The sequence below is a fragment of the Tachyglossus aculeatus genome, chromosome 9, assembly GCF_015852505.1.
Source record: "Tachyglossus aculeatus isolate mTacAcu1 chromosome 9, mTacAcu1.pri, whole genome shotgun sequence".
Taxonomy (NCBI): Eukaryota; Metazoa; Chordata; class Mammalia; order Monotremata; family Tachyglossidae; genus Tachyglossus; species Tachyglossus aculeatus.
Window position 1 is genome coordinate 5,499,364 of NC_052074.1, and position 26,600 is coordinate 5,525,963.

Below are 26,600 nucleotides of genomic sequence, written 5' to 3' on the forward strand. Positions count from 1 at the left end.
TTAAAAAATTATATTAGACTGTAGGCTGTTTTTAAGGACAAGGATCACATCTTTTCCTTATTTTCTGTCTCCCAAGTTCCCAGTGCAGTATATAGTGTACAATATACAGTAGGTGCTAATAATACTTAATTTCAGTTCACAATTATTAAACAGAACAAGGGCAAACAATGATTATACTGGAGCCAATACAATTAAAAGCTTTACTTGGAAAGACAACTTTAATGTAAATATCATTTCACAGAAAGTAAGGACAAACCAAATAGACAATTTTAGGGAATATTTCTAGTCTTCTGCTCAAACCTTATAGGCTCATCATTGTATGAAAACTACTGGATTTCAAAGGGAAATGTAGATCTAAAATCTGGACCACAAATGAATTTTTAAAAGATTGAGCAATTACATATGACCCAAATCCACTAACTGATAATGAAAACTTGAGGAATTACCTCACGCAATGTTAGAAGTGTTTTTTTATCAATAGTTGTTCTCTTTACGAGCTCCTTGTTTTCTTTTTCTAACTCTTTTAGTCGTACACAGGAGTCCTTAAATACAGCTATTTCTTTGAAGAGGGATTTACTCTCCTTTTCCAGATTTCCAATTTTTACATTATTTTCTTCTAATGTAATGTCTTTTATTTCTGCTTGTTGCCGGAGTCTCTTATTCTCCTTTTCTAGTTGCTTTTTATCTTTTTCCAGTTGAGAAGTCTCTTGCTCTAATAACTTATTCTCCTTTTCTAGCTGCTCCAGTCGCTTACTGGAAATTTTTAATTCTTCTAGACTCTTCTGTAGTGTTTGATTTTCAGTCTCCAAATCCTGGAGTTCAACTTCCAACTGCTGAATTTTTTTATTGCTGTTTTCAAGGGCTTTCTGCAGTCTTTGGTTTTCTGTATCCAGACCTTGGTAACTGACTTCTAAACGCTCGGTTTTCTTGAAAGAAGCCTTCATGAGTTCAAGGCCTTTCTTCAGTTGCTCTTTTTCACTTTCCAACTCTTTATTTTCTAATTGCAGTTGAGCCATCTTCATACTGGTACACTTTAAAGATTCTACCGATCTTCGCAGTTCTAAGTTTTCTTCATCCAGCTGAGAATTCTCCTTCTCCAAGGACTCAAGTTGAAAAGTAAGATTTTTTAAGCTATCTAGTGTCTTTTTTAATTTTCTGTTTTCCACTTCCAGGTCGGAATTTTCCTGTTCTAAAGATTCAATCTTCTCACAAGTAATTTTTAAATTGGTTATCTTTTTCTGTAACGACTCATTTTCCTTTTCCAGATGATGCAACTCATTTTCGAGCTCTTCTGCTCTTTCTCCTTTTTCTTTAAAGTGCTCTAATTCCTTTCTAACTTGTCTCTTTTCAAATTCAATCTTATTTAACTTGCTGCTTGTCTCTTTGATAGATTCATGTAGGATTTTATTTTCTTTCTCAATGTCTTTCATTCTTGCCTCGGCACTTATCTGGGAGCGCTGCCTCAGGGAAGCCACGGTTTGATTCAGATGTTCATTCTCCTGTTCCAGTATTTTAATCTGTCGCAGAGAAAGAAAAATAAAAGTCTCAACTCCAGCCAAATCAAGGTCTAACGTTTTCCTCTAAGCGATTAACGATCAAAAGACATATGACCCACATTATCCTTCCCTTTTTATTTTGTGCTTATTTGAGTTCAAGAACAAGCATCCTTCCCTTTTTATTTCATGCTTGAGTTTGAGAACAAGCGCTATGATAATTATTAGTAATAATAATAATAATTAAAATAATAATGATTGTGGTATTTGGTAAGGGCTTACTACGTGCCAAGCACTATACTAAGCGCTGGGGTAGATCATCATCATCATCAATCGTATTTATTGAGCACTTACTGTGTGCAGAGCACTGTACTAAGCGCTTGGGAAGTACAAGTTGGCAACATATAGAGACAGTCCCTACCCAACAGTGGGCTCACAGTCTAAAAGGGGGAGACAGAGAACAAAACCAAACATACTAACAAAATAAAATAAATAGAATAGATATGTACAAGTAAAATAGAGTAATAAATACGTACAAACATATATACATATATGCAGGTGCTGTGGGGAAGGGAAGGAGGTAAGATGGGGGGGATGGAGAGGGGGACGAGGGGGAGAGGAAGGGGCTCAGTCTGGGAAGGCCTCCTGGAGGAGGTGAGCTCTCAGTAGGGCCTCTCTCAGTAGATATAAGGTAATTGGATTGGACACAATTCCTGTCCCACATAGGACTCACAATCTTAATCCTCGTTTTTCAGATGAGGTAATGAGGCCCAGAGAAGTGAAGTGACTTGCCCAAGGTCACACAGCAGACCAGTGGCAGAGCTGGGATTAGAAACCCAGGCCCTTCTGACTCCCAGGACTGTGCTCTATCCACTGGGCCAAGCTGCTTCTTTACATACCTCTGGTAACTACACACAGCCAGTCCTCCAACCTTTCAGTCAAATGATCCTCTTCTTACACTCATCTTTGTACATTACTCCAGCCTACCTTCTCCAAATGCCTAGTTCGGTGCTTTACAATCAGTAACGACTCAATGAACACTGCTGATACTGTTAAACGATGTCTGTATTGATCCCAGGCAACCTTGTCTGTTTACAGCTCCTTACACTCTCCTCAAGCTTTGCTGAATCTGTTTGGAATGGTCTCCCTATTCCCTTGTACCATACCACCGTCTCTCTCCTCTTTCAATTACAATCTAGGATGTTTTCCCCAATTTCTTTATCCACTTGCCAAAATAAACCTTCTCCGCCTCAACTTATTCTACTGAAATAACTTAATCTGTACGCAGTCACAGTAAACTTCCTGAGTTAACGGAGAAGGGAGGAGAAAACCATCCTTCAACCCAAATTCTGGACACACTCGTTCCCCTCCAAAGAGGAGAAAATTGGGCCAAGTATTTTGGGGTGCACCTTCAGTAGCATTTCAAAATATATCATAAGGTTTTGTAAAGATAAACAAAAACAATTAGTTTATTCAGAAATCAATGCTTACCTGTCTTTCTGAATTTTCTCTAAGTGTTTCGATTGTTTTTTCAAGCTGTGCTTTCTCCTTCATGAGGTCCTTACTCAGATTTTGACTATTTTGAAGGCTTTGCTTCTCTTGACTAATTTCATTCTCAAGTCCTTCCAACTGGGGGAAGAAACAAAATCACAGAAGATGATTAAAAAAAAAAATTATCAATAGCTACTCCGCATATAAAAAGGCAGAATTCTGCTTTGATCGCAAATGTTAAAAAAAAATAAGATACTTCAAATGGAAAGGCAGGTGTTTAATTATTAATGGTGAGGATGGAGTCCTTGAGGAGACGAACCTCGATCTGAGACTTCCTGATTGAGAACTTGCATGATGGAATTGGTTTCAGTGTTAGTGGCTTATAGTAACACACACTCTCTCTTCAATCGATCAATCCATGGTATTTACTGAGCACCTACTATATGCAAAGAGGGCACTGTTCTAAGCACTTGGGAGAGTCCACTATATCAGAATTAGCTTACACCTGCCAGGGGAAAGAGTGCAACCAGTGAGTAGCAGGAGCATCACACTGCCTTTGCTGTGTGATAACCCAGCAGATGGGCTGGCTTGAAATCAATCAATCAATCACTCAATCGTATTTATTGAGCGCTTACTATCTGCAGAGCACTGTACTAAGCGCTTGGGAAGTACAAACTGGCAACGCATAAAGACAGTCCCTACCCAACAGTGGGCTCACAGTCTAAAAGGGGGAGGCAGAGAACAAAACCAAACATACCAAAAAAATAAAATAAATAGGATAGAAATGTACAAGTAAAATAAATAAATAAATAAATAAATAGAGTAATAAATATGTACAACCATATATACATATATACAGGTGCTGTGGGGAAGGGAAGGAGGTAAGATGGGGGATGGAGAGGGGCTTGAAAGCCCCTGATGTCTCTGCTGCATAGGTTAGCTTGCTATTTTTTGGGATTCCTACTATGCCTGGGCACCTTATGGAGTGCCAGATATTTTTGCCACTTATGGTACAGCTCAGCAGGACTCTTCCCTCTATATGGAAACCCAGGACTAGAACCCAGGCCTCCTGCTTCCCAGCGCACTATGGTCGGTCCCGTGAACAGAGCATGGCTCAGAGAATTTATTTATCAGAGTAGCTATAAGGATCATATTTCTCTCAATGCTTAGAGAGTTTATTTCTTGCCGGTCAATCAATCAACTGCATTTATTGAGTGGAGAGTCCAACAGAATTAGCAGACATGTTCCCTGCCCAACAGGCTTAGTCCCCCAAAAAAAAGTAACCAGAAAGTGCCCTTTGGTGGGAGGGAAAGAGAAGGAAAAGAGGAGGAGGAGATGGAGGGGACGGGAAGAAGGAAGAGGAAAAGGGCTGTTAGAGCAAGGGGGAGAAGAAGAAAAAAGGAGAGGGGAATTAGAGAGGTGAGGGAACTAAACATTATCTCCAGTTCTAGTATATGTTAATTTTATATTCAAATCTGTTCTCAATTACTGAACACATCTGAAAGGGGGAAAAGGGTATTAAATTAGCAAAAAAGAAATCAGTAGGGAATTTGAAAAAGGAATTTTTTATAACATTTATGAATTTTGAATGGATATATTTTTGAAGCTGAGACCTTCCACCTGAACAAAAAAAGTCACCTCGATTTAAATTATTTCCGATTACAAGCTTTAACAATTACTTGTTTAAATAAAATACAATATTGCCTTTTGACTCTAAAGTTACATTTTGGGTGAAATGCCTTCTGGTTCATTCCTTAGACTGACAACAATGGACAGTTATCAGTGAAGGGAGCTTTGAATGTGGAAAAAAATGGTAATTTCAAAGCAAGGCAGTCTGAACTATGAACTAATAAATTTAATTTTCTAACATACCTTCAAAAGGAATTTTTATCTACATGAAACCTCCGGTCACTACATTTAATTAAGTTGGTTCTTACTGTGACTGAAATAAATGGATAAACTGTTGACTTAAGAACCATTCATTGATCTACAGGAAAGGGGATTAAAAACCAATTAAAAACCAAGTGAGTCTGAATTCAATTTAGGAGAGGACACTTCACCCAGTTCAACCAATTTTAAAAGGTCTATGCTTAGCTGTATTAAAACTGATTTTCTGGATGGTCCTACACGTCAATTTGAAAACTACACTTCTTCCAAATAAGGTGGCACACTTTCAGGGGTTTCAATACTGTATCCGGAAAAAACACAATTTCCAAAGATTACCTGGGCAATTCACCTGTCCTGGAATATATTAGTGTGCTCCAAACCTAGTTTAAATATACTGAGGCTACAGCATAAAACAAAAAAGTAGCTCTTCAATGTTGCAGATATCGTACTCCATGGTTTTGAACTCTCTAACTACCTTTTTGCTCAGCCTCTGGTTTTCCTTTTCCAGTTTCAGAATTTTGGAATTATTGCCTTCTACTGAACCCACAGAACTCCGAAGCTCTTCCACAGTCTTCACCAAGCTTTGGTTTTCCATTTCCAGCTTCAGCAACCTACTTGATGCTAATTCATTCACTTCGTGGCTCAGAGATTTTTGTGGAGCTGAAAGATGAAAAGACATACCTTTAGTGGATTAGTGGAACTCTGTTTTTCACCCCTGAAAGCCCATGTATTCATCAACCACGTGTTACCAGGTCCCTGATAGTTTAAATACAAAATGTTATGAATCAGAATGGAAGCAGGTAAAGGAGTTATGGATCCTTTCTTTGGTGACTTTGTTACGTGATGAAAACATACAAGCTAGAAATATATTAGGAAAAAATGATCTTGTGCTCTGAACTTATTTTGTAGAAGCAAATAAGAGAATGTTTTCTACTTTCTTCTACGCTGCTGCTGCCTCTGACAGTGATGGAGTGATGAAGTAGTGAAACATACAAGCAATGTTAAAGGGCATCTGCTCTATACCCTAAATGATTAAGGCATCATGATAGGGATTCTATATCAGGGACAAGAGTTGCTCCAGACTGTAATGGGAATACACTCGGGTAACTGCCTATATTGCAATGGTTTATGCAAGACCAACTGTGAGGTCTCCAATTCTTCCATAACTACTGTAAACATGGCATCAAGAAAAGGGCTATTAACCAGTGCTATGCATGGTAGCAGTAGCAGGAGTAATGAGCACCTACTAAGTACTTGGGAAAGCACAAAAGAATCCCAAGAAATATTCCTGGCCTGCAAGAACCTATGCATAAAAGAGAGAGAGAGAGAGAGAGAGGGATGATAATTTTTAAAAACAGGGTATTGCAAAAAGAGAGTCAGTAAAATCCCAGATTTTCACCTTCTACCTGAAGGCACTATGAATGCTTTTTTTTTTTTTTTTAACATGTAATGGTCCAGTATAATCCCAAGATTTTAAGTTGCTTCTATTCATATCAAAGGCCTGAATGTACGTAAAAAAAATCCAGTTAAGCCATAATTCAAATCAAACAACACTATCCTGGTTGATCTCGCAACTAGTGTGATGAAAAGACATTAACGAATTACCAAGAAATAAAAAATGCCACATGGCTACATTGTAGCTCCAAATAATCCCTAGCAAAGGAATATCTCTAAAAGCCTGCAATGTGACATGAAGAGCAGGTGTCATTGGTGGAAAGTAGCAAGGGTGAGGAGATCCAAGTCTAAAAAGACTATGATCAAGTCAAGAACATCATCTGTCTGCGCAAAATTTATACGGTCTCGACTCCCAGTAAGAACCAAAGAACTACTATCTTCATCCCAGAAAAGAAGGGAATTCTGCGTTAGAAGGTAACACTTTAGTAATTTCTTTGATTAGAGTTCCACCACTGAGGCTGAGGCACAGAGAACTTGCCTCCATGCAAATATACACCATTTGCTCAACTTCTGGGGATATTATCACCACAGTACAGTCTAAAAAATAAACAGGGCTTCCCAAATTGTCAGCATAATTGTTAAGATCCTCTGTGCAAGAATGAGGTGTAGGGCTTGGACAGCTGCACACACTTCTCCCAAAATATGATACTCGGAAGAAATGGTCTAGGATTTCAAAACTGCTGATGTGGGGGTTAGTATGTCAGCCGGGAGCAAGATCCTCCTTATCAGAGTTCTGACTAAGCACTAGACAAAAACCATAAAATATTAATTCCTGGAAATACAGTGTGGCTTTAGACCTCAACATTACAGAGCAGAACTTTGTTGCTTATCAGAGAAAGTGCCAGGAATACCAAGCCCTCTTTCCTATCTCTGTAGCCTATAAAAGCACTGGAAACCAATAATAAACCTGGGCACTGGCAAAGCACAGCAAACTTGGCTGCATTGAGAAGTTTGGTAAAATCCTAATTCTATTCCCCAGTGAAACAACTGGTTAAGAGTTGAAAGACGCTATCCTTTCTGATGTTTTTCCTTTTATGTGTACAGCAAAACAGGATTATGAAACAGATTCTCTTTTAGTCTATGTAGCAGCCATGTTTTAGGGAAATAAGACCTTGAAAGATCTCTCAGGTCCTTCCCAAAGCTTTTTCAACATTTCCTGCTGAACATTATCATAAATCCCTAAATCAGTCATCCAGGAAATGCTATATGTTGATATTTGTTTTTTAGAAGCGCACATGGATGACAGACATGTAATTATGAACTACACACAGGTTAAAGAACTACCACAAACTGACAAAATTTAGAGATGCTAGCACAGACTAAGGAATTTCAACAAACGTCCTAACAGTGACATCAAGAATGCAGCGGTGATAACAAACTGAACTCTGGCACCTACTCAGAACACTCTCCAACCATACACCAATAGAAAAAGTAGTTGAAAAATAGACTTAAAAAAAGGCCAAGAGGTCAACTGGAAAATGACAGACAGAATGAGGTGAAAATATGACATCAAGTTTCAAACCAAATTAAAAGCCTGCAAAACTATAGTAGAGTCCAACCTTTAATGTGTAGGCAAATTTTAAAATTACTGAAATAGCCCATACTTTTTTTTTTGGATCACTTACAAGCCCAAGTTAACATCAAATGGTTAGATGGTCACAAAGAACAAAATTCTGAAACGCAGTTGGTTCACTAGCACTGAAGCGATGCCCATCACGACACAACTTCACTAGACAGGACATGAGAGGAGATGACAGCAGGATACCCAGGCAGTTGCTGAATGGAGAGCTGAAACTGAGCGACTCTGGGCAGTGATAGCAGATGCAACATTTTAAACACACAGTGAAACACAACCTCAAAATGGTGTGACAGAATAGTGGACTGTTGGGAGGCCACGGGAGAAGACACACCAACTTGGCTGACGGTAACCGGGACCAGGGAAGCTCTTTTTGAGCAGAGGCTTTGGGAAGATCTTGATACTAAAAAGCAGAACTGAAAACAGTATCAGGCACTGGAAAGAGCAAAGGCAACAGGACAGTAAAGAACAACCTTTACATGTGAGCACATCACGCTGGTTAAAGTTCACCATCGAGGCATCATCTTTGAACACAAAGATACATGTTGTGTTTACATATCATTCCAGAGGTGCGATCTTTACATTCTGATCTGCTACTAGGGACGGGAAAGAGAGACACACAGAGACAAAGAGAAAACAGACTGAGGGATGTAGAGAGGAGCATAAGACAAAGACAGAGACTTAGCGAAAAAACAGAGGATAACAAATCAATCAATCGTATTTAGTGAGCGCTTACTGTGTGCAGAGCACTGTACTAAGCGCTTGGAAAGTACAAGTTGGCAACATATAGAGACAGTCCCTACCCAACAGTGGGCTCACAGTCTAGAAGGGGGAGACAGAGAACAAAACCAAACATACTAACAAAATAAAATAGAATAGATATGTACAAGTAAAATAAATAAATAAATAGAGTAATAAATATGTACAAACATATATACATATATACAGGTGCTGTGGGGAAGGGAAGTAGGTAAGATGGGGGGGGATGGAGAGGGGGACGAGGGGGAGAGGAAGGAAGGGGCTCAGTCTGGGAAGGCCTCCTCACAGATGGCAAACCCTCACAGATGGGAGAGAGGAAACAAAGGGAGAACTGGGGAAGACGAGAAGGAAAGAGAGGCAAAAGAGAGAGACACCCTCCCCAGGAGTTGGTAATAGTAATACGACAAACCCCTCCTGCACCTCTGATGGGGGGAGATAAAGGTACACCTCCCTCAGTCTCAGGAAGAGGCCAAACATGTTCCCTACAGTGGCTCTGGAGTGGGGAGAGCCCCCTGTTCAGCTGATTGCTCAGAACCCACAGAAAAAAGGAGAAATATCAGAAGCCGAGGCTTGAGGCTTGCTGCAGTTGACAGGGAGTGGGAAGACCAGAAAGAAAAGTCACCATTTGGGGGTTTTAATACCAGCCAGTCCTCATCTGACTCATGAAGCAGGGCAGGCTAGTGATGGTCGCTTGCCCTACTCAAAAAGCTTGGGGTAGCTTTTATAAGACTTTTGTTCCTGTGGTCCCAATTTCCAGAAGTAGCAATTCTCTCGGGTTTGCAGACAGGCTGCTGCAAAGTAACGAGCATGACTCTCCCCGCTGTTGAAGAATGTCTAAATCTAATCCTATGGGACTACAAAAGGCAATCCCATTAATTTACTTAGACATCTTTCACGATATGCGAGAAATGAGCTCAGTGCCAGATGTTTTCAGGGGTGCCATAATTCCGCAGTAGATGCTAATGAACAGAAAAAAATCAGTTACAATCACAAATATTTTTCATTACATTTGTTAGGAGAGACAATTTAGGGCAATAAAAAAAACAGCAAAAGGCTGAAAGCAAGATCCTCAAAACTCAATACAATGAAACACGCTGCAACACTTGTTCCTGGATGTTTGTTACACGTGTGCTTATTTTTTACCTTCAGAAAGTTCACTAGTTCTGGATATTTGCTCCAGTTCCCAGCCAAGATGTAATGATTCATCCATACTTTGTTTCTGAGCCATCTCCAAAGTCATATTTTCTTCCATCAACTCTTCAATCTTCTTCCTATCCAGATCACGCTCCTTATGGGGACAAAAATGTGCTTCAATCAGCTTCAATGCATGTCTCAAGACATATCTTTTCTACTGAATTAGCATTTCACATTTGATATTAGTTTGAAAAAAGTTACACCTACACTATGTTATCAATTTCCACTCTTAAGGAAATTCCTCAAGACAGCCTATTTGCTGACTCCCACCAGATCCAAAGAACTAAAATTAAAAATGCTGTTGTGAAGGGACTCATATAAAGTTAGTTTAGTGACCCCGAGAGAACTCACCTGGAATTAAATTTGACAAAAATCACTGCAGCCCTACTTACTGTACAGCAGTTTCTCCCAATCTGCCCTTGCCCAGGTAAGAAAGGTGTGCAACTCTGCCTCAGGGCCAAACTGTGCTTGCATTCACTCATTCAATCGCATTTACTGAGCGCTTACTATGTGCAGAGCACTGTACTAAGCACTTTCATGTTCCTCACACACCAAAGAAGGCAAACAACGATGACAGGGCATCATTACTGTATCTTACTCTCCCAACCCTGCCTCCCCTCTCTATAAAGGTAAAAACAGTCCCAATTTGCTTCATAAGAACAGATAGTCCATTTAGTTAAAATATACCTACCATTTCCATATCGTGTAGTTTGGCCTTCAGTTGCAGATTTTCTTTTTCTAATTCATGTAATTTATCAGAACGAGCTCTGGTATTTTCTAATTGGTCTTCCAACATGGTCTTTGTTTCCAGTAATACTTGATTGTCTTCTTTTAATTCCTTTAAGCATTTTAAATCAGCACGGTTATTTATTACAATTAACTTGTTATCTGTACACTTCAAAATTTTCTGATCCTTTTGTAAGAGTGAATTTACATTGTAGGCTAGACACTTGCTATTAATGTGCCGTATTCATCAAATAATTACACCATGTTTTACTTTGATATAAATGAATTGTTTTTCAGGAAATTTTAAATAATAGAGTTGAAAATAATTGCCACTCACAAGCACCATGAACAAATAAGGGTGGTTATATTACTTTGAAAGAAATGTGAGCACATATGTGAGTGCATGTTCAGGAATGGGGAAAATTACTTAGCTCCTAGGGATAAAGACATGGAGCTAAGTATGGTATTTACTGAGTGCTTACTATGTGCAGAACACTGTGTACTAAGCACTTGGGACAGCAGAATACAAGAGAGTTGAAAGATACACTCCTTGCCCACAAGAAGCTGACAGTCTAGAAGCGGAGACAGACATTAAAATAAATTACGGATATGTACATAAGTGATGTGGGCTGATGGTGTAGTGAATATGAAATGCTTGCTTATATCCACCCCAGCACTTAGTACAGTTCCCAGCACATAATAAGAACTTAACAAATACTGATATTATTATTATTAATAATAATAATAAAGGGTGCAGATCCAAGTGCATAAGCAACCCAAAAGGGAGAGGGAGTAGGGGAACAGTAGGCTTATTCGGGGAAAGCCTCTTGAAGGAGATGTGATTTTAATATTCGTTCATTCAATCATATTTATTGAGCGCTTACTGTGTGCAGAGCACTGTACTAAGTGCCTGCGAAGTACACATCAGCAACATACAGAGACAGTCCCTACCCAACAACGGGCTCACAGTCTAGGTGGAGGAGACAGACAACAAAAACAAAACAAGTAGCAGGTGTCAATACCATCCGAATAAACAGAATTATAGCTATGTACACATCATTAATAAAATAGAGTAATAAATATGTACAAATATACATAAGTGCTGTGGGGAGGGAAAGGGGGTAGGGTGGGGGGGCGACGGGGAGGGGAGAATAGGAAAAGGGGGGCTCAGTGTGGGAAGGCCTCCTGGAGGAGGTGAGCTCTCAATAGGGCTTTGAAAGGAGGAAGAGAGCTAGTTTGGCGGATTGTGGAGGGAGGGCATTTGGGTTATAGCAATCTTTTTTTTTTTTTTTTTACTAGATATTGTAAACTGCATAACATGAATAGCAAAATGGAAAAGTTTTTCTACCCTCATTCGTAGGTTACCCCACATTGATACAGATATAGGGTCTGTCTCTATATGTTGCCAATTTGTACTTCCCAAGCGCTTAGTACAGTGCTCTGCACATAGTAAGCGCTCAATAAATACGATTGATGATGATGATGATGATATATGCAGTTTTTTCTTCCACCTCCTGCTTTAACGATCAAACATACTGAGCATGAGAAGATAGGCCTGGGTAACTGTTGCTTTTCACTTTTTCTTCACCACTCATTATATGGATCTTTTTCTATCAGTCAATCATTTTTACTAAATGCTTACTGTGTTCAGAGCACTGTATTAAGCGCTTAGGAGATCACAATATAACAGAGTTGATAGACACGATCCCTGCCCATAACACGCTTAGAGTCTAGAGGATTTTGAACATTATTAACTGCACATCCTTCAGGTTTGAAGAGATTCCTCTCTAAGTCTATGTTTAAGAGACCAAAAATGCAATTCTTAAATTTTCCTTGATAATTCCGCTCATCTTTTCCAAATATAAACAGTCATCAATAAAGGCTAGTCGTATTAGTTTCCGCCCAACAATATGGAGTCTTGCTTCCAGTTGAGTTTCCTGAATAATTCCAGTATTAGTGCAAGATTTAGGCTGACCTGGTTAACCTTCTGTAATGATGAACCTGCATGGGTTGTTAAATTCTGAGAAGTCCATGTCATTGAAGGTCAGCTGCACTAAGTGTTCTATATATTTCAAGTCAATTCCAGTTTCATTAAGCAAGATGAAAATGGCTGATTTCCACCGGGTCAAATGTTTCCTTGAAATCAACAAGCTCAAACTAGGCTGGGATTTATCATTCAGGGCCTTTCAAAGGAAGTAGTACAGTGCTCTGCCCACAGTAAGTGCTCAATAAATACGATTGAATGAATGAATGAACAATGGCTGGGAATACCTAACAGCCTGTTCTCCGCTGGTATTCAATTTAAGATCATTCTCCATTACTTTGAATGATGATTCTGTGCAGTTGTGAGAAGAGAGTTATAAGGACAGTAGAAGAATCCCCAGCTACAAGACTTTTAAGTGCTTTTTCCCCAATCACACCAGTGAATTTTTTTTGCAAGTATTTCTTATGGTGCTTTCTCATTGTGAGAAAATGCTATGGTTTTAGAGCTCTGCAAAGTTAACTTTGGCTCAAATCTCTTCCACTCCCCCTCCACCTCTAAAGTACTCTGACTTGCATCGAGATCTTAAAAGCCCATTACAACAGCTTGGTTGCACATGGCAACAAGTGAGATAGATCTCTTGTACATTAGCGTGGTGATTTTTTTAAAAATAGGATGTGCGAGGTATTTTCAAAATTAAATGATTACATATGTACTCATAAAAATCTCATTTGTAACATGCTATAGGTTTTTGCATCATCAAAGAATATAAATGCATTGTGCTTTTTACCACAAAAATTATTGTACATTGTTTTGATTTATTGGTTGGGTCTTAGGAACACATTAATATGCTTTACTTGGGAAACTCCACTTTGTTTAGTGCTGTGACAATTGCTCTCCTATGAAATGAATGTAAGAGCACTAAATGGGGTATATCAGTGTGGTAGTTGCCTTTCCTAATCAATATAAATATCTTTGTTCTTTCCAATGCAGTTGGAGTGCATACTTTCATTCATTCATTCAATCGTATTTATTGAGCGATTCCTGTGTGCAAAGCACTGGACTAAGCGCTTGGGAAGTACAAGTTGGCAACATATAGAGACGGTCCCTACCCAACAGTGGGCTCACAGTCTAGAATGTGTACACTGAACTGCTGAGCTTGCACTTTAAATAGAAGTAGAATAGAAAAGCCACCTGTTAGTCCTACCCAGGCATTTTGGCATTTCACCCAAACTGCTGCAATTCAACCTCTCTTCAAATTATTTCTAAGACTGGTTCTCGCTACTCTTGATTGAATGTGAATTCCTGTGACTTTATACAACCAGAGGTTGCTAAAAAAAAGTTGTAGGGATTTTGTCCTTGCCGTTAAGCCTTAATCTCTTTCAGTTCATTTCAAGAGCTCCTTCATATGCTGCTGATCCCAATTTGTTTCTGAACTCTTCAATCTCTTAAAAGTTATTTTCCAAAATGTCTCTGAGATGGAATCCTGTATTCCTGGCTCTTTTTTCCTTCAGCATTCACACACACCCTTCTCCTCCTGACTTTAACTGTTTTTTCTTTGACCCTCTATTTCTTGGGCTATTCCTGGTCTCTCCTGCCTTAATTGCTGATAGTGTTAATTGGTTTAAAGAATATACCACAAGCATTGCCTATTCCCCTGATGGTGTTTTTGAGGTTGAATGGATGTAATTCCTTTGCAAATCTTTCTGCACTGCCTTACTCCCCTCAAATTGTTTTGCTTTGGCAGTAACAAATTTACCTTTCATGTATGTTCCTTTTACTCCCCTCCATCCTGCCCCAGTGTTAAGTATAGTGTGGGATGTTGCACACAGGAGACATGTGATACATATTTATGATTGACCTCTGAAAATGATATTTCTGTCTGTTGTTGCAATTGTAGAAACTATTTTCATCTGTCATACCTTATCATTCTAGGGGACCTACTGGATCTTTCCACGTCCACTAATATCATTGCTTTTTTGGGTACATTAAGGTTCATGACACGCAGAGAGTTGGACTTGGTAAGAGGCACCATATTTCCAAAGACCAAAAAAAAAAAGCCAAACACACCCCGTGGAATTTATATGTATGCAACAGGTGAACTTTTCATTTTTCATACTGTGAGATATTTACTCAAAGGTAAAAATATTATTTCAAACGGAATATTTTAAAAGAAAAAAATTCACTGTGATCAGCTGAAATTCTTCAAACATACCTCAACTCTCGCCTTGTAAAATTCAATATCATGCAATCTTTCTTTATATCGACTGACTTCACTTTCAAGTTTGTCAACTCTGATCGCCTTCTCTCGAAGGGCATCCAATTCATCTCGGTACACTCTGGCAGAGCGAGCATCCGAAAGTAAGTTCATATTCTGTAAAGAAAGAATTAGGGATTGTCAGCCAATTCACTGTCTACATTTAGGTTTCCCAATTTATCTTCTCTGTTCCAGTTAAAACCCTGAAAAAGATAGGGAACAGTAATTTTGGGCAAACTGTATTTTCAAGTTGAATAAAGAGCAAATGATTAACTACTTATGCACATCTCCAACAAAATCACCATCTCAAAATTCAATTCTTAACTTAGAAGTGGCCTATTTTAAGAGACCAAATTCTTATTTCTAAGGGACAAATTTTAATTTAGTTTAAATTCTCATCTCAAGTTGGAGTTGTGTTCTTGAAGAACTTTGTGTTGAGAAATCCCATCTTAATACTTACGCCTTAACCAATGCAGCACGCATGTGAACAACCAATTCCTCCAACATCACGTTTTTCCGGGCAGACTGTTGGAAGAAGGGGCCCTAATTCCCACCAGCTTTCTATCCAAAAAATGAGTAAGAACACTTGTTTATGGAAGACTTGACCACAGTTAAATCAAAATCCCAATATTTGAGTTGTCTTTCCATAACAATGTTTCCATATACAAACCTCTTGTTGCAGCCGCTTTAGTTCTGTTTCCATCTGTTCGAGTTCTTGTTTACAGTCTAATAATTGCTCCGTCTTCTCCTCCCTTGAAAATGCAAAAACATCGCTACTATAGAATAGGTTTTAATGTAGGTACACAATTATATTCATATTCATTTTTATTACAGCAAATCCATCCTCACTATTCCAGTGCATTATTAATTCCCAGAGCTTGTTTAGGTTAATACAATCTTCCTCCTCATTCCCTTAGAAATTAAAGAAGGGATGAAATTTGTTTAAAACAAACCTTATTTTTAATAATGATGATGAGGATAATATTAGTAATATTAATGAGTATTTAACAGTTACTATGTGCCAAACACTGGAGTAGATAAAATACATTCCGATCAGACACAGCCTCTGTCCTACATGAGGCTCAAGTGTAAAGGGAAGGAGAATAGGTATTTAACCCCCTTTTTAAAAATGGGAAAACAGAGGCTCAGAGACCTTAAGTGACCTGCCCGAAGTTACACAGCAGGCTGGTGGCAGAACCAAGGTCTTGTCTCCCAGGGTCTTGCTCTTTCCATTAGGCCACACTATTTCTCAGCCAAGTAAAACAGATTGGCTTGGCATGAAAATCCAAGGTCAGTGAGAGGAGAGAGTTGGAAAGGAAAGGAGAATGTGCAGCGCTCTAAGGAACTCCTCTTTCCCTATCTTCCCTGCCTCCCGTTCCAAGAACAGAAAGCACAACATGGAAACCTCGATACTTCCATCCCAAAGCCAGAAAAATAAGGTAATTTAATATCTTTGTTCTGGGCAAATGAGTGCCTGCTTCAGAATTCGCTTCACTTGGAAAAACACAGTCCAGATCAAGACTCATGAAATTTAAATTTCAGGGAGCTGGAGGGAGAATGTTCTGCCAGACACTGAGTAAATATTTGAACACCGATGATGGTCACTTATCTCTTGAGTTCCCCTAATCTTAGTAATGGAATTTATTGAGTGTCTACTGATTTCAGAGAACTGTATTAAGTGACGAGAAAAAACAATACAAAGGTGAGAATTAGACATGATCCTTGGCCCTCCAGGGACAATCTTTTCTTCTTTATGCTCCAAACAAAGATTACTGACCTTCAAAATGTAAGCGGAAGGATCTCATTCTACTCAAATTTTAGTCTATACTATAATAACAATAATAATGGCACTTATTAAGCGTTTACTATGTGCAAAGCACTGTTCTAAGCGCTGGATGAGTCACACAGAATCTAATCCTGTGGTATTTATAATATATTGTTGCTTTTCTGGTACCAAAGGCTGGGCCATAAACAATAAGCCTGACAAATACGATTTTGCACTTATCAATTTCATTATAGCTGGGAACAAGGTATTAGTATACTGTTCCAAAATCGCAGACTATTAGGCAGCAATTTGAATTGAATTATATAGAGTTAGCAGGTTTCTAAGTGATATGGCAGCCAAATCTGCTTATATCATCTGGATATCCATTTTATCCTTAAATCCTTGTAATTTATTGAAGATTCATCCCATAAATAATAGATGTTACAAATCCTTGAGGGGGAAAAAGGTATGCGAAATAATACAGTTTGAAATATGTGAAGAGCATTAAACTATGCTTGCTCTCAATTAATCCATTCTGGATTCTATTTTGTAATTTGGCTTCTTTTTTTTTCCAGTAAATTTTTCTACTTACATTTTTATAATTTTAATTCCAATAACATAGTCGTACACTAAATATTATTAAATCACTGCAAGAAGTCTAGGATTTTAAACGCACCCCATGTTCTGGTGAAATTTATTTACAAATTGCATTCAAATACAGTGCAAAATGTTAAACGATTCATGGCCCTCATTACGGTTCTAATTGCAGGCTTCTTCTACAGACTAGAGAGGATTGTAGTAAATTATACAGAACATACTAGCGTTCAATGTTTAGGCTATCTATTAACTGCCAGTCAAACTAATAACTGCAATCTTTTCACTAATTTTCCTAGTGCAGCTGTTTATAGAATATCCTGGGCGGACCCAACTCAATAGGCATGAAATACTGCCGACATCCGCAAATGAGAGCTGCATCTTTTTGTCTTCCAGGTTTCCTATAGCCTAGGAAAGGGACTTTTTCCCCCCTTAAGGGATTCAACCACCTCCTTCAAACCATTTCAGATTGATATTAAAAATCCATGCAAGCTTCCAAGGGATCTAAATTGAAAATTTTCTGGCCCAAGTGCTACAAGCCCGGTCTTCTCTCCCTCCAACCGTTTTCGTCTCCTCCACCCACTTCTGATCGCCTTCCTCCACTTATCCTCTCCTTGCAACTTGGTATATTTGGTTTTTTAATGCTTTTCTTATGCTGGAATGAAGCAGGAGGAAATTTTTAACTTATTTCTCTTTTTATCTTATTATTCCATCTGTTTAGAACCTGCTATAAAACCGATTTCATTTTTTTTAATTCGGGCAACAGGCCTACAACTGGTGGAGCTGGGACTCGAACCCATGACCTCCGACTCCGAAGCCTGTGCTCTTTTCCACTGAGCCACGCTGCACGATAAATTCCGAGGGAACTGGTGGCCTGCCTGATGGCAAGAAGAGGCCAAATGCAGGATTGATCTACCAAGGGGAAAGGGAATATCTCATCAGGTGGCAATTAGACCCACCAGATTATCGGGCAACAGGCCCACGAAATAAAAAAAATTCCTCGGTTAATCATGAATAATAATAATAATATTTGGTGAGCGCTTACTATGCACCAAGCACTGTTCTCCCATAAAGGAGGGAACACTTACAGTTCCTGTCTGAGCCTTCTTATTTTTGCCTTTGCGTCGGCGAGTTCCACCGAGAGATGCTGTCTGCTTTCAGTGCGTTTCATGCCTGGGGAGCCACAGGGCGATTGTGCAGATGAGGCATGTGGGAGAAAGTGAAGGCCATCTCGTTCTTCAGACAGTTCTATGATGGTCTAAGGATTTAAACAGTTAAAATTACGGGAGGCACCTAAGGATCAAAGTAGAGCAACTACCACATCCACAAAGGCTTATTCGATGGGTTCAAAGTCAACTATTGCCACGACAAATCAAAACTAATTTCCAGTTCATTCATTTCATCGTAGTTATTGAGCACTTACTGTCTGCGGAGCAATGTACTACGCGCTTAACAATAATAGTGATGATGGTGTTTGTTAGGCGCTTACTACGTGCCAAGCACTGTTCCGAGCGCTGGGGTAGATACGAGGTAATCAGGTTGTCCCACGTCGGGGGGGTCACGGTCTTAATCCCCATTTTCCAGAGGAGGTAACCGAGGCCCAGAGAAGTTAAGTGACTTGCCCAGAGTCCCACAGCAGACAAGTGGTGGCGTTGGGATTAGAACCCACGACCCCTGACTCCCAAACCCGGGCTCTTGCCACTAAGCCACGCTGCTTCCGGTTGAAAATCGATTTCGCTTCCACCTATTTAATAGTCACTTTTAAATACTCTGACCAAAACCCGCCATCTGCATTTAGGGAGCAAGTTCTAGAAAAATGTTAAAAACGAGGGAAGGAGAGGTTTCGGATGATTACCGCTCTTCTGCTTTTAACCCCAAACAGTTCAAACTGATCAAATTTCAGACGAGAGCAATTATTAGTATTATGAAACGATAATAATAATAAAACTGTTAGAGCGCAAAGTGTACTTCGATAAGCAGGATGTGTTTCCAATCAGCATGTTCTGATGACATATCTTTAAGTTTCTTACAATACTGATTAAAATGATGGTAGACCCACAATAATAATAATGGCATTTATTAAGTGCTTATTATGTGTAAAGCACTGTTCTAAGCACTGGGGGGGTTACAAGGTGATCAGGTTTACATATTTATACATATTTGTACATATTTATTACTCTATTTATTTATTTATTTATTTATCTTACTTGTACATTTCTATCTTATTTATTTTATTTTGTTGGTATGTTTGGTTCTGTTCTCTGTCTCCCCCTTTTAGACTGTGAGCCCACTGTTGGGTAGGGACTGTCTCTATGTGTTGCCAATTTGTACTTCCCAAGCGCTTAGTACAGTGCTCTGCACATTGTAAGCGCTCAATAAATACGATTGACTGATTGATTGATCAGGTTGTCCCACGTGGGGCTCACAGTCTTCATCCCCATTTTACAGATGAGGTAACAGGCACAGAGGAGTTAAGTGACTTGCCCAAAGTCACACAGCTGACAACTGGTGGAGCCGGGACTCGAACCCATGACCTCTGACTCCGAAGCCTGTGCTCTTTTCCACTGAGCCACGCGGCATGATAAATTCCGAGGGAACTGCAAGATGGCAAGAAGAGGCCAAATGCAGGATTGATCTACCAAGGGGAAAGGGAATATCTCATCGGGTGGCAATTAGACCCCCCAGATTATCTTCAGTAACTGGAAAATTTCTGAAATTTACAACCACCTACATAATAAGGACCATTACTTTAGAAGAATAAATCCGGTGAGGACAGTCAAGTTTCTTTCTACATGAGGGTGACATGACGGCAAAAATAGTTACCGGCTCAAATAGGTCTTGATTACAATTAAGTCCTTTGTTTTTGATTCCTAGCAGCAGACTACGGCCCAGTCGCAGCCGCCGCCAATGGCAGCTCAAACATCATACGTTGCTCTTAAAATGTCTGTCGATCCTTCCAGAAGCTCCCCAAGTCACTGTGAATTGGGTTGCTGCTACTGGCAGGGATCAAAACGGATTTTCCAACCTCAAGTCCAGGTCATAATACTATGAAATGGGTACACAATTCTTCGAAGGACTAGTGCCAGACTGGTTCAAATGTTGGACAGGAATTTTGAAGGAAGCAGCATGGCCTAATGGCAAGAGCGCATACCAGGGAGTCTGAGGATCTGGGTTCTAATCCAGCTTCGCCACCTGTCTGCTGTGTAACCGTGGGCAAGTCACTTGACTTCTCTGGGCCTCAGTTACCTCATCTGTAAAATGAGGATGAAGGCTGTGAGCCCCATGTGGGGCAACCTAATCACCTTGTATTCGCCCCAGCGCTTAGAACAGTGCTTTGCATATAGTAAGCGCTTAATAAATGCCATCAACATCATCATCATCATAATACTATGAAGTGGGTACACAATTCTTCGAAGGACTAGTGCCAGACTGGTTCAAATGTTGGACAGGAATTTTGAAGGAAGCAGCATGGCCTAATGGCAAGAGCGCATACCAGGGAGTCTGAGGATCTGGGTTCTAATCCAGCTTCGCCACCTGTCTGCTGTGTAACCGTGGGCAAGTCACTTGACTTCTCTGTGCCTCAGTTACCTCACCTGTAAAATGAGGATGAAGGCTGTGAGCCCCATGTGGGACAACCTAATCACCTTGTATTCGCCCCAGCGCTTAGAACAGTGCTTTGCACATAGTAAGCGCTTAATAAATGCCACCATCATCTTCATCATCATAATACTATGAAGTGGGTACACAATTCTTCGAAGGACTAGTGCTAGACTGGTTCAAATGCTGGATAGGAATTTTGAAGGAAGCAGCATGGCCTAATGGCAAGAGCGCATACCAGGGAGTCTGAGGATCTGGGTTCTAATTCAGCTTCGCCACCTGTCTGCTGTGTAACCGTGGGCAAGTCACTTGACTTCTCTGTGCCTCAGTTACCTCATCTGTAAAATGAGGATGAAGGCTGTGAGCCCCATGTGGGACAACCTAATCACCTTGGATCCGCCCCAGCGCTTAGAACAGTGCTTTGCACATAGTAAGCGCTTAATAAATGCCACCATCATCATCATCATCATAATACTATGAAGTGGGTACACAATTCTTCGAAGGACTAGTGCTAGACTGGTTCAAATGTTGGACAGGAATTTTGAAGGAAGCAGCATGGCCTAATGGCAAGAGCGCATACCAGGGAGTCTGAGGATCTGGGTTCTAATCCAGCTTCGCCACCTGTCTGCTGTGTAACCGTGGGCAAGTCACTTGACTTCTCTGTGCCTCAGTTACCTCATCTGTAAAATGGGGATTAAAGCCGTGAGCCCCATACAGACTGAGTCTAACCTATTTAGCTTGTATCTACCCCAGCGCTTAGAAAAATGCCTGGCAGGTACGTATATTTTTATATGCACTTCTACTGACCATATCCAGAAATGGGGTCTTTTGGGGAATCATGGCTTTCTAGACTGTGAGCCCACTGTTGGGTAGGGACCGTCTCTATATGTTGCCAACTTGTACTTCCCAAGCGCTTAGTACAGTGCTCTGCACACGGTAAGCGCTCAATAAATACGATTGAATGAATGGTGAGGTCAGAACGCTGGGTTTTCAACATTTCTGACCATACCCCCTCATCGTCGACACGTACCCTCTCTGACCCGGACACTCAATTAAAATTAGAATTAATAGGCCAGAAAGTATGGTATCACTTATAGCAAATAGACTGGACAGTTGAGCACCCAGGGAGACTGGACAACAGCTGCAGCTGACTCTTCCTTTTTTCCTAAAGATGATGACAATGGTGGCACGCTTGAAGGCGTTTCCTCAGTGATCCGAAGGCAAAAGAAGTGCCCACGTGAGAGGCCAAGCCAAATATCCTCTCAATTGGCTATCAGATGCTGCAACTCTGTCATTCTTCACGGCCCTGACGGCCGTAGTAACTTCATTAAGTGTTGGGAGAAAAATGCATGGCAGACAAGTTGACAGGCAAACTATTCTTCAAAAAGTTTCACCCTCAATGGTAGAAGCCCTTACTAAATTGCTGTTGCCATCTTTCTAAGAGCTCTTTGTCTGTGATAAGGATGAAGTTCCTTCCTTCATTCATTCAGTTGTATTTATTGAGCACTTACTAGTAATTGTGGTGGTTGTTAAGCGCTTACTATATGCCAGGCACTGCTCTAAGCACTGGGGTGGATACAAGCAAATCAGGTTGGACACAGTCCCTGTCCCACTTGGGGCTCACAGTCTTAATGCCCATTTTAAAGATAAGGTAACTGAGGAACAAGGTAGTAAAGTGACTTCCCCAAGCTCATACAGCAGACAAGTGGAGGAGCCAGGATTAGAACGCACGATCTCCTGACTCCCAGACTCACCACGCTCTATCCTCTACACCATGCTGCTTCTGTTTGCAAAGCGCTGTACTAAGCGCTTGGGAGAGTACAATATAACAATTAACAGACACACTTCCTAGCCACAATGAGCTCACAGTCTAGAGTTGGGGAAAGCTGTGGTGGAGTCTGTCAATACATAAACACTCTTCAGGGATATGGGATACGATATCCCCCTCGTCCCCCTCTCCATCCCCCCCCATCTTACCTCCTTCCCTTCCCCACTGCACCTGTATATATGTATATATGTTTGTACAGATTTGTTACTCTATTTATTTTACTTGTACATATCTATTCTATTTGTTTTATTTTGTTAGTATGTTTGGTTTTGTTCTCTGTCTCCCCCTTTTAGACTGTGAGCCCACTGTTGGGTAGGAACTGTCTCTATATGTTGCCAACTTGTACTTCCCAAGCGCTTAGTACAGTGCTCTGCACACAGTAAGCGCTCAATAAATACGATTGATGATGATGATGATATGTAGAAGTTCTTGGTTTGCTTTCAGTCTGCATAGTCTCGTATGTCTTCACCCCATCACTATGCTTCCTGGCTTGTTTCGTTTTCCGCTTCCTGGCTTGTTTCGTTTTCCACAACACAGACTTCAATAAGCATCCCTTTGGTCACTGAAAAATTGATACCTTTCAGCTCTGAATAAGATGTCCTGCTTAGGTCTTGAGCAGCTTGGATAGTTGATCACTGCTATTTAACTTACCAATCCAATGTTGTCCAGTGCACTTTCTCCATAATTTTGCACCATTGCCTACAATGCACTGAAATTCCCTGAGAGAATGGGCCTTTCAAGTAGTGGTATTGGTGTTGTGAGATTGTTTAGATTCTTATAGGATCTTTTCATCTCCTTATCTGGATTAATCACTGCGGGAGCAAAAGCACCTACTACGATATAGCACTTTTCTGTTCAAGCAGACATCACACCAACCGACTGAAAATGCAAACTGAACAGCTTTTATGGAGCTCCTAGAGTGGCAGATGAAAGATCTGAGAGGGAATGAGGCCATGGTTCTGTTCAACAGGGAAGTTACAAAGCTTCATATCATGCATAGAATAAGAACCCATTTAGGACAAAAATAGAGTGTTGTTTTTGTTTTTTTTTAAAAAAAGCCTGAGTTCAAGCCTAGCCTCACTAATGACCCAGAGACCCACTGAAATATTCAATGCCAATCTTCAGGGAAAAAAAAAAGGTAATCATGCCAGGACACCAAAGAGTAAGGATTTAAAGGTCACAGTAACCCAAATAATTTTAGAAAAAAAAAATTCCCCCCAAACTGTCTAATCAGGTAATTTCAGCTGCTGCTGATTTAGAAATAATGTCTTCTTGAAAAGCCACTGTGCCTATAAGTTGCAAAAAAATGATTGCTATTCCAGTGATAAGGATCCTCGGGTTGTTTCTCTCCAGCTGCGAACAGAATCATGAAAGAGTCACAGGAAGAGAACTAATTGGCTTACTCCAATAAAGCTTTCAACAAGTAATCTAAATGCATTGGCTACAGAATGATAATATGCTTTATTTGACTTTTGACAAAGCATTTGGACTGATTAAAATGCCTATTCTACCCTAACATAGTTTTTGCAAATTTAAGAGTGCATTCAGTTTTCCCCAGATCTTTGAATACCCTATTCTAAAGGGTAGTGTTGAAGAGATATTAAATTCACTGAATTAGCTGCTCAGTGCTCCCATGTGCACATTTCTGTGTCACTGAAACACAACAAAAGCTCCTCTTCATGGAGAAGTTTAAGCAGCGCCTATCCCACAGAAATGAGAACGGGAAAGTGCCTTGGGCACAAAACCTCTCCCTCTAAGTGATAATTTTATTTTACAAATTGAGGTGCGGTATTCAATTTCCACAGATAAAAAAAGATCATCCAGGTTAAAACAAAACAGCTACAGTATTATTAGACGGGAGAATCTTTTCAGTTTTAGACTACATGCTATAACGTGATCGCTTTATAGCATTTTATTCGTAACCAGAACTTAACCCAATCACTTTAATTTCATATTCCTCCTACTGATAACAGAGTCCAAGACCGCAAATCTTGCAAAGAGCCAGATTTATACAAGATTGCAACTTGGCTTAGAATATTTGCAGCAGGAGAGCATGACCTCCATTTGGAGTTGGCAATAACACTTGATACAGCCACTTCTTTTGTGCTAGACGAACAGGTGCAAGTGAAATGTTTGAGACCAGGCAACACTGAGAACGGAAAAATCAGCCTAACCAACTTGGCATATCCTTTTCCATTCAAGCCGACAGAGCCCAGAGTGGCGTGGTATCTTTGGAGGAAAGTGAAATGGTTTGCAACTGTACTTGGATTGGTTAGTGGTGGGCAGCTCCCATGTTTTCTGCAGCCACTGCCTGGATTGCCGGCAGTTAACGTGTCCGTGAGAGTCACAGCAGCCCCAGATCGTTGACCTGAACTCAAGAAGCTACAGGCTGTGCTACATTAGCCAAGTAAATCCAATCATTCTACATCATTTTTACCACGATCCCCTTTTCAATACTTCATTTGGAAGTATAAGACTTTGGGTCAATAATTCTAAATGTTTGGCTAGGTATCGAGATGATTTTCGGGAAAGAGGGGCTAGTAGCAAAGAGGAGGGAAAATAGATATGGAAAACGTATCTGTTTCAGCACGGAATATTGAACTTAAAAAGAGCAAGGGAATCCAGGACCTCTGACTCGAGTGACGCTTTTCTCAACACCTTCTCTGCCCCTTCCTTTTCTGTTCCCTGGCTCTTTTAAGAATCAGCCAGGTTGAAACCCCTCACTATCTGTTTCTCTTTCATGTTCTTTTTGGCTACTACAAGCAATTACAACTGGCACTCATAGCTGAATACACCCCTACATAGCTATAAGCTACAAATTTGCAAATAAAGAGCTACAGAAGTTCCCCTCATCATGTGATTTTGTTCACCACCTGCCCCAAAATACCTAAACTTCCTTCTCTGAGAGTGCATAAGCCATACCAAACAGTACATATACTTGCTAGGTCTAGTCAGGGGAGTCTGAATCTGGAAAAAAAAAAAAGAAAAAAGAGAAAGATAGAAGGAAGCAAGGAAGAAAGGAAAAGAGGGAAGGAAGGAAGGGAAGGAAGAGCAGGAGGGAAGGAAGAGCAGGAAGGAAGGAAGGGAGAAAGGCTCAGCTCACATCTGCCTCCAAAGATGGATTTGGGACTGCGAGAAGTGGAGTATAACTGGAAAGGAAAAATACTGATCTTGGTAAAAAATATCACACTCTCTAATGAGCAAAGTTTTGCCTTTTCAGAAAATGTGAGTGTACTTCTTGACAGCGCCACATGGCACTGACTTGGAATTTCAAAACTCCAGGCAGTCATTTTATCCAAAGCACCTGCTCTTTCCATTCTTATTTTTGCCATTATCTTAAAACTATGGCAATAAATTTGACCGTAAGCTCATTCTCATGCTTCCACTGCAATTCTTTTCCCACTCACATCAACCACATTTTCAGTTTTACACTTCCGCAATGTTGCCACATCTGTGGGCTACGACTTTAAAAATACACAGGAACATAATCACAATTTTTTTAAAAAATGTAACAATGGTAATTTGTGGCAACCTGATGCCTCTATCTAGGTGCACATTCGCTCCTGTGCCCCACATAAAATGAAATACAGTATTTTACTGTCACGGGGGGCAAAATAGTAATATTCAAACGTCCCTGAAGAATAACTGATTGCTTCTTCTCACTGAAAAGCAAAACCTCAGAAATTTTTAAAATGAATCAAGTGCGTACATACCTCAGAATGCTCATCTCTCTCATCGATAAGTCTTTTCAAATGCAGTGCCATATTTTTCAAGAGTGGCTCCAGATGCTCTTGAGGCATGTCAGTCACCTCCATCCATTGCATATCAAACACATTTTCCTGATTATGCGTTACCTTGAGAATGCAAAGAATAAGCCCCAAATGGAGTCTTTACACTAACCCTTTGGGATCAGAACATAATTTGTTGCTTTGAACAACTATCAGTCACCAAAAGAACGAATAAGTAGGTAAGCTCTTTCTAAAGCTGCATTTTAGTC

At 40.1% G+C, this 26,600-nt stretch overlaps 1 protein-coding gene across 16 annotated transcripts in view; it reads right to left on the minus strand.

The window, feature by feature from the left end:
- The window catches only part of CCDC88A (coiled-coil domain containing 88A), a 125,422-nt gene that overhangs the window by 40,802 nt on the left and 58,020 nt on the right, over positions 1-26,600 (minus strand). For all 16 annotated transcript variants that reach the window (XM_038750955.1, XM_038750954.1, XM_038750953.1 and 13 more), the window contains 9 exons: positions 26,317-26,457; positions 18,267-18,436; positions 15,490-15,571; positions 14,778-14,936; positions 10,547-10,693; positions 9,805-9,949; positions 5,347-5,531; positions 2,985-3,122; positions 447-1,517 (listed from right to left, as the gene is read on the minus strand). In XM_038750955.1, coding sequence (XP_038606883.1) covers positions 447-1,517; positions 2,985-3,122; positions 5,347-5,531; positions 9,805-9,949; positions 10,547-10,693; positions 14,778-14,936; positions 15,490-15,571; positions 18,267-18,436; positions 26,317-26,457 — 2,238 coding nt within the window. The remainder of the gene's footprint in view (positions 1-446; positions 1,518-2,984; positions 3,123-5,346; positions 5,532-9,804; positions 9,950-10,546; positions 10,694-14,777; positions 14,937-15,489; positions 15,572-18,266; positions 18,437-26,316; positions 26,458-26,600) is intronic.